The sequence below is a fragment of the Acanthochromis polyacanthus genome, chromosome 18 (assembly GCF_021347895.1).
Source record: "Acanthochromis polyacanthus isolate Apoly-LR-REF ecotype Palm Island chromosome 18, KAUST_Apoly_ChrSc, whole genome shotgun sequence".
In the NCBI taxonomy this organism is placed as follows: Eukaryota; Metazoa; Chordata; class Actinopteri; family Pomacentridae; genus Acanthochromis; species Acanthochromis polyacanthus.
This window is the reverse complement of record NC_067130.1, coordinates 10,802,344-10,810,946: the sequence shown is the minus strand read 5'-3', so window position 1 is coordinate 10,810,946 and position 8,603 is coordinate 10,802,344. Positions and strand designations below refer to the sequence as shown.

The window sequence follows — 8,603 nt, the reverse complement described above, 5'->3', positions numbered from 1 at the left end:
CCAAACAGAAAATGAGACATACAATTTAAAGGTATTTTCTATACAAAAACAAACGCAGTGTATCTTTTTCTATGCAACACTTGATTCTTTAAATTAGATGGTGAAAGTAGGCAAGGTCTTGACTACACTTTTCTCCAAATCTTCCCTTTCTTTGACGTCTCTGCTCTGTGTTTTCATCATTTTTGTTGTATTTTAATCTCTAATATCTACATTTCTGAGCTACAATATATTGCCAAAAGTATCACCCATCCAGATAATCAGAATCAGGTGTTCCAATCACTTCCATGGCCACAGGTGTATGAAATCAAGCACCTAGGCATGCAGACTGCTTTTACAAACATTTGTGAAAGAAACGATGCCACCTGTGCAACAAATCCAGTCGTGACATTTCCTCGCTCCTAAATCTTCCACAGTCAACTGTATTATAAGAAAGTGGAAGTGTGTGGGAACGACAGCAACTCAGCGGATGCTGAGGCGCATAGTGCCAAGAGGTGGCCAACTTTCTGCAGAGCTCTACAGACCTTCAAACTTCATGTGGCCTTCAGATTAGCTCAAGAACAGTGCTTCAGCAGAGTGCTTCATGGAATGGGTTTCCATGGCTGAGCAGCTGCATCCAAGATATACATCATCAAGTGCAATGCAAAGCGTGGGATGCAGTGGTGTAACGCATGCCGCCACTGGACTCTAGAGCAGTGGAGACGCCTTCTCTGGAGTAACCAATTGCGCTTCTCTATCTTGCAATCGGATGGACGAATCTGGGTTTGGCGGTTGCCAGGAGAACGGTACTTCTTGTCGGTCTGCATCGTGCCGAGTGTAAAGTTTGGTGGAGGGGGGATTAAGGTGTGGACTTGTTTTTCAGGAGCTGGGCTTGGCCCCGTAGTTCCAGTGAAAGGAACTCTGAATGCTTCAGCATACCAAGACATTGTGGACAATTCCATGCTCCCAGCTTTGTGGGAACAGTTTGGAGCTGGCCCTTTCCTCTTCCAACATGACTGTGCACAAAGCAAGGTCTATAAAGACATGGATGACAGAGTCTGGTGTGGATGAACTTGACTGGCCTGCACAGAGTCCTGACCTCAGCCTGATAGAACACCTTTGGGATGAATTAGAGCGGAGACTGAGAGCCAGGCCTTCTGGTCCAACATCAGTGTGTGACCTCACAAATGCGCTTTTGGAAGAATGGTCAAAAATTCCCATAAACACACTCCTAAACCTTGTGGACAGCCTTCCCAGAAGAGTTGAAGCTGTTGTAGCTGCAAAGGGTGGACCGACGTCATATTGAACCCTATGGATTAGGAATGGGATCTCACCATCTTCATATGCGAGTCAAGGCAGGTGAGTGAATCCTTTTGGCAATACAGTGCATGTATTTATGCCATCTTGCCGACGTTTAATTTGTCTATATCTACAATACATGATCAAATTTCATATTCTATACATGATGGAGTTCTATTGATGCAACCTAAATTAAATTACTTTTTGTGCTGACCTATAAAGCAATCAAAACACAGTGCTCCATCATCAGATATAACAAACTGATTTAATATTTCTTCCTAGACCAACCAATTGTGAACACGGAAACTACAAAACCTGTTTTAACAGTGAAATATTTCATCTCAAACTAGTCTCAAACAATGCATTTAAGCTACAGAAATGTACTCCCTCCACATTCAACCTAAAGTGCACATATGCATAACTGAGGCTTCATAGCATTCTTTTGGGAACCTCAGATAAAATGGTTAAAACATCATGAACTGCAACCAAGTGCTCGGTGAATATTCAACTCGTGCGCTCCATAATTGTTAGGTAACCGATGATTACATTCAAATACAAGTAACTAATGGAGTGACTTACAGCCACAAGAAAAAAAACACACGGCTGCAAATGAGGCAAAATACAATCTGACCATCAAAATTGACTTTTAAAAAACACAGTTAAGAGAAACACTTGAACAATAATTACATAGACCTATCAATAGCAAGTTTTTTTTGTTTTTTTTAAATGAACACTGCAAGACAACACGAGGCCCACAGGCCAATGCAAAATGAAAACACTGCATATCTCAAACCACTATTCAAGGAGTCTATTGTTCAGGACCTGGGCGTTTTTTTTTTTTAAATGCGTCCCTTCTTTTCCCCTAAAACATACACTAGCTCAAATCCTGAAGCCATGGATCAGCCCTCCATAGGTCCCTTTTTACACGACTTTAACACATCATTGTAGAAAAACGGAGGTGTAAATTAGAAAACTAACAACGACCGAATTCTGTTTAACAGCTTCAAGGTCTGGTCAAGTGCCTGCTGGCTCGATGTCAAGGTTTACTGAGACACATGAATGCAGCATAGCCATTGTTGAAACTATTTCCTGACTGTCACAAGGCAAAATGTCTGCTGTAAAAGAAGACATCCAAGATTAACAATCACTGATTTGCCAACATTTCTAATTAAAAATTGTATTAAAATATAAAAAGACACTTGAAGTTTCCCATCATGTTCGGACCATCCATCCAAAACAAGTGGATGATGTACAGAACACTGCAACACTCACTGTAGAAACTATCATCCCACCCCACGTTAAGGCCTCATCCATAAACATCTCCTCAGCTTCTCTCCTTCGCCCTCCACCTGCCTTTAAGCCGACAGCATGCACCAGTCCTTGAATGCACTTCCCCTGCTATGCTGCTTTCGCTATTCTGCAACAATAAGGTCCATGAATCTTTGATAAAAACAGAAGGCAACCTTACCACTGGCAGAAGCAGCACGAAAATCAATAACCCATGGTATGAAGTGGGACATTGTAGAGAAATGAAAAGCGTTGTAAATTACAGCTTCATCAAGGTCAGCCTTTATAGACTGACTTTACAGATTGCTTATTACTACAGAGACCAGTGTCTGAGTTGCTTTAAGTCTTAAATTAAACATCACACAAGCCCAGAATATTTCTGTAGAAATGATTCAGTACTTTAGTTATATGCCTGTAGTAAAAACTAAATTTATAATGCCAGTGTGCTTTACGAAATTCTTTAAAATAGGACTATCAATTACGTACTTAAAATGTAAACATTTGAAGCCAAATCTGCCAGCCACAATGTATTTTTGGTATTATTCTGACATCTAGTGGCTACATATGGCTACTACACTCAAATTTCATGGCAATTCCAGCCAAAGACAGCGAGTTTTATGCATTCAAAACTAATTATGAGGCATTCATTACTTGAAAACAAAGCTGTTTGTTGCAGTTTACAAATAATAAAAATCTGAGCTAAAGCACAATGAGTTTTTACATATTTGCAAGCCTTGCAGAGCAAAATATGAAGAGAGCATCACAGGTTTAGCTATGAAATCTTGTGCTCCAGTGGTTATTAATTCACACCCAGACATGTCATGAACTGCCAGACTTTATTTTTAGCATTAAAACAAAGGACAGCATTAAAACATTTCAACACTGTAATATGACATCCACCCACTGTCTGACAAGTGTGAAAAAGATGCAATCAAGCACTTTAGGTTTAACATCATGCTCAGAATTAACGTTAGTCAAACTACTTTGTTTGATCATGAAAAAGAATTCACCTTTCAAAATGATTTACCATCACTGTCAGAAGGTGGAGTTTTATCATGCCAAAGCCTAAGCAGACGTAGGTGAAAAGAAATTCACTCGACTTCCGAGTTTGTGATGTGGAAAAATGCGTTCGATCATTCATTTGTTTGTGTGGTCAAGAGAGTGTTTCAGATGACTGTTAGTATGCAGCCTGCAATGCAGTGGAGCACCAGGTCCTCAGGCAGGACACAGGTGAGATCAGCCCAGGTAGAAGAAGGGATGGGGGAGAGAAAAAAGGGAGGTTTGTTTTCAAGGGTTGTGGAGGTGGGTTGGGGAAGGGGTCACATTTCAGCTATAGGTTACAGACGGGGCTGGGGAGGGCTGATTTCGAGGCTTTGTGTTCATTTCTTCTTGGGTTTTGCCTCCAGGGGTTGGCCAATATCCTTCCCACGCAGTTTCAGCCCTGTTCATGGCCGAGGATGAAGTCATGAGTTATACGAATGAAAAGTGAACACAACAAATGTGATCGCTTTATTATGGAAATGGTAGCAAACAGCATTCTTACCAATTGCTCTCTCTATTTTGCCCATGACCTGGTTGTTGGGAATTGCCTTCCCGCTCTCATAGTCGGAAATGATTTGAGGCTTCTCGTTAATTTTCTGAGGGAAAGATTTGCAACACATTCATTTAATTTTGTTTAACCACAAGACAAAAGCCAGAAAAACTCCTCAAGTATGTTTAAAAAGTTGACATAGAAGGTAATTCATTTATTTAAGTCTGCATTGTTCATTTTTTGCAAACAAACAGGATAGACAGGCAGGATAAAAAGATGAAAAGGAGAAAGAAAAGTCACAGTCAGGATCATACCACAGCTTTAGAGTCACAAAATGATTAATTTCTCGGATCAGGTTGTGAACACACAACTGCTTTGTATTTTGTTACTGCAAGTCTGAATAGAGATTTAGAGAATAATTGGAAAGGTATGTTGTCAGGGACGTTTTACCGTCTGAAAAACAGGACTATGCAAAAACTATCACGCCAAATTTCACTAAAATTGGGAGAGATGGAGCATGGCCAATTAAACTTTGGTGCAAATTTGGATCACTTTCTTTCACTGTAAGGGCAGCACAATGTAAGTGTGCTTGTAGTTACTGAACTTAATAAACTTGATATCACACGATAACTGTGCAATTAATCTATGGTTCACTTGCATGATAAGTTTGTTACACCATGAATAAAAAATTATGATTAGAAGGTTTGCACTGGAAAGAGCTATATTTAAACTGGATAATGAAAAAAAAAACACATTTCTGTTAAAGGAATAAACAGGAGACGACTACTGGTGCATAAGATAACTGTAAAACCAAAACAGTAACAATGTTTCCAAATACTATGGATCCTTTGGATTTACTATGACTTTAATACTAAATGCCAGTGCAACTAAAGCTGTCTTTCAATCTTCTTTTGTGCTTCTTTTTAAACTATGTAGAATTCTGGCTGACTGCATGTTGTGTAAATCAACATGAAAAGTCTTTATACTCACAGTGGCCAAGTCTTTCTGGGTCATGCCTTTCTCCTGCCTGCCTTGCTGGATAACCTTACCCACTTCCAGGGGAACCCTTTCATGGTGGAGCTCCTCTGTCTCCCGGTCGAGTTTGGCTGTATTTTTTGTCACAAGGTGCTGTTTGTTCTGCCCAGCAGACCCTGTGAGACAAACAGCGGATCAAGGTAAAGCTCGAGCATCATACAGAGTGGAAGAAATGCAAACACAGCACAACCACAACACAGGAGTTCATTTAGTGCTTGTAGTGTAGATGTAAAACTCGGGAGAAGAGAGGAGGAAGCTCAGAGTTGGATCAATAAAAGGGCAGCACGCAAGTGCACTGTCAACTTGTCTTTGAAAATTTACGACAGAAAGCAGAAATTTACATTTCTTGGTTGTCTCAAGGTCCTCCCCACGTCTCTGAGCAGCAGTGATAGCCTGGAGCAAACACAGACACGTACACTTGATCATAAACATTTCAAAACATATGCAGGTTTTATTGCCAGTAGATTGCATTATGACCAGGCTGACGCTACACCCTGTGCAACCTCTGACTCAATATTTTGAATCATGTCGTTAATAAGTAACAGATCTGCTGATCAAATGATGCTGACCAAGGTACACAGATGATCAACAACACTGCCTGAGAAAAGCCACCAAACATTTACAGCTGGTTATTATTTTAGTTTTCTCACATGGAAGGAGGTTGGTAATTAGAATATGTTGCATTATTATACTTTAAGTCCACTCCCACTCAATAATCGATTTTGTTCAACATTTCTTTCAGATTTCCCTGCTCATAAAGGAAGGCTTCACTGAGTTCACCTAAACTCTACCTTTAAAAGTGTATAGGACTTTGATATAACAATTGATTTACGAGTTAATCCTGGTCCAGCAGGAAATTTGGGCAAGTGTAATGTGGAAATTATAATCCTGCATTGCACATACATTTAGAATTGACCCTCAGTGTAGGAAAAACCTAGTATTTAAATGGAAAATAGTTAAGATAATAAATATATATTTTCAATCACAGTTTTTGAACTCTGGAGGAAGCGTAGAGGCCATTCTACGAACTCCAAACCATCTAACTCTCGGAAGCGTTGTTTATATAAGAATACAAGCTAGACTATAAGCTAGGTGTAGCTTAAAAGTCTAGCTTGTATATCATAACGGTTGGACGTCACCATACGTTAGAAACAGACTTAACAACAAACATTACCAAATATTTGGATCAGGGTTGTTTAGTAAAACCACCACAAAATACGCAATTGGTTGTATTAGCTTTACGTTTTTAGGTTAGCTAGCTAGTGTGAGCTACTTGCTATTTTGGTAACTGTCAAATATATCAATAACGGTAGCTGTTCTGGATTGGAGACACCATTTCCTGGTTGCGGTTTGGATTAAGAACGAGACAGTAAGTTACCTAATAGTGTGATGTTTTAATAAAATGCTTAAATTTGACACAGGTGGACCCAGCAGTTCGGCTAGCCTGGGTTAGCTTCTTTGGAAATGAAGAATTGTTTGCTCAGGGACAACATGACAGTGTTACAAGCGGCTATAAAGTCTCATACGTCGGCTAGAATCAAGCTACTCACCCCGGCTAGCTAACTTCAAACCGTTACTAGAGGTTTAAGGGACGAAACAAGCGACCATTTCTGTTGTTGTTATTGTTATTAAAGTCGAAAGCACGACGCATGGGCGATATTTGATGGACACTGTGGTCTGTAACTAATTTGTTTTTGCGGTGTTACTAAACACAGAGCGATATACTGGGGTGTTTGCGATAATATGAAACCGTATTTTAGCAAATTTAGTGCATCCATATGCTTCAGAACTAATCATAAACGAGGTGAGACGTCCATACTAACCTGCTTGGATTTGGCCTGGGCAGCAGTCGGCCCCTTCTTCCTCAAGACGGTCACGGTATCCCAGTCGCTTTCTGCCATGTTTTTAGGGATTCACTCAATACCCGTAGTATTTCATATAGATACAAAATAAGTTCAGCTCACTGTGTCAGGAGAACGCTTCGTTCAGGGAAGGTAGTGCTACTTTGGCCAGTCGGACGCTCCTTCCAGAAATATCACCACGCGTTGTGCCAAAACTTTATTAACACCAGTGTGGTGAACAGTGACATAATGGAGCAGCGTCAGCAGCGACCCCTGCTGGTCGAGTACACTGACCTACATTAACATCCACGGGTTCCCAGACAGGTCATGATGTCACATTTAAAACACACATTACATCAGACATGGAAAACACTGGTTTAGTCTTTAACTATGTACTGTATTTAAAAAAAAAACTTGTTGAATTATATATTGAGTAAAATATTAATACAAAAAGTAACTAAAGCTGTCAGATGTAGGGGAGTAGAAAAGTGCAATATTATATAGTGTAAGCATAAATTAGCTTGGAAAAATTGTACTCAACTTCACTAGAGTAAGTGTATTTAATTATTTTTCACCCCTGAAAGATGTTCAATTTATGCCTGAACTTTGTAAGTGTGCAGACTTTCTTTTCAACAACAGCTGACAGGTACAATCAACTGATGTTTTGCAATAGCAAGGTAAGTGGCACATCAATGTTTTTAACCTTGTTGGGCTCTGATGTCTTACAAAAAAAAAGCAGCGTGTAGTCAGGCTTACATTTCATAAGTCCATGAGTTGTTAACAACTCCACCAAAAGTGATCCACCCCAATTATCAAACAACAAAAACTGAAAAAACATAGCTTTCCTTTTTTCCTCTCCCATTAATCATCTCATGAGCTCTCAAATTTATCAGATGTTCCTGAATTTAAAAATGTATATAAAACAGTTCAAACTAGCTCCACCTCCAGCAGCTAAAACAGTAACATGCTGCTAAAACACTGATGCTTCAGTGCAAGTATAAATGTACAGGAAAATAGAAATACGAAAATAGTAAAATACAAGTACTTCTAACTTGTTTTAGATACAGTACTGCAGGAAATCAACTTATACTGTCATGGACGAGGTAGAAAAGCCGTATTTTTATTAAAAATATTGCATGTTCAGTTACAGAATATATGGCAGAGAACAAAAATGTATAAAACTATTAAATTATATGTAAAACCTAGCATGACAATGTGTGAAAACGTACCAATATAAAGGGAATGTTCAGAGTGTGTACTTTAATCTGGCATTACTTTGCAACCTCAGCTGACGTACAGGACACTTCACATGGTCACCAGTTGCAGGACATTTCAGATGCAGCGTCGCTGTTGCGTCGTGTACGAATCGGGGACCAACCGATCTCTGACATGACATCATCTGTCTGGTGGAAACGTCCCATGCGGTAGCCATATTTGGAGCTCTGTCTCCCTGCCCATGCACGAGGTTTTGGATTCATCTGGAAACGTATGAAGAAATGAGTGAAGAGACCAGTGCATGTGTCTGTTTCCAAGGCCTACATGTTAGTGTCTGAGTGGATGAGTCACAGTTTAAACACTTTTTTGTTGTTTTTGTGCATCTCCAAGTCTAGTCACAGTAGAAAAAGGGAATTACT

The 8,603-nt window shown here is 39.7% G+C and overlaps 1 protein-coding gene across 1 annotated transcript; it reads right to left on the bottom strand.

Annotated features, from left to right (window-relative positions):
• Positions 1–3,384: 3,384 nt before the first annotated feature.
• Positions 3,385–7,196, bottom strand: edf1 (endothelial differentiation-related factor 1). Its single transcript, XM_022203942.2, has 5 exons — positions 6,952–7,196; positions 5,470–5,521; positions 5,084–5,244; positions 4,106–4,199; positions 3,385–4,003 (listed from the first exon to the last, which is right to left on the bottom strand). Exons 1-5 carry the CDS (start codon positions 7,027–7,029, stop codon positions 3,942–3,944), a joined length of 447 nt encoding a protein of 148 aa, XP_022059634.1. The 5' UTR covers positions 7,030–7,196; the 3' UTR covers positions 3,385–3,941.
• Between the last annotated feature and the right edge of the window lie 1,407 nt (positions 7,197–8,603).

Bases quoted from the DNA above. Each gene is read 5' to 3' on its own strand.
- edf1 (XM_022203942.2), bottom strand. From the start codon at position 7,029: ATGGCAGAAAGCGACTGGGATACCGTGACCGTCTTGAGGAAGAAGGGG. The intron at 5,245-5,469 runs GTAAATTTCTGC...TTTGTCTCACAG, and splicing joins CCTTGAGACAACCAAGAAAT to GGTCTGCTGGGCAGAACAAA. The intron at 4,200-5,083 runs GTGAGTATAAAG...TCTTTCCCTCAG, and splicing joins CCCAGAAAGACTTGGCCACT to AAAATTAACGAGAAGCCTCA.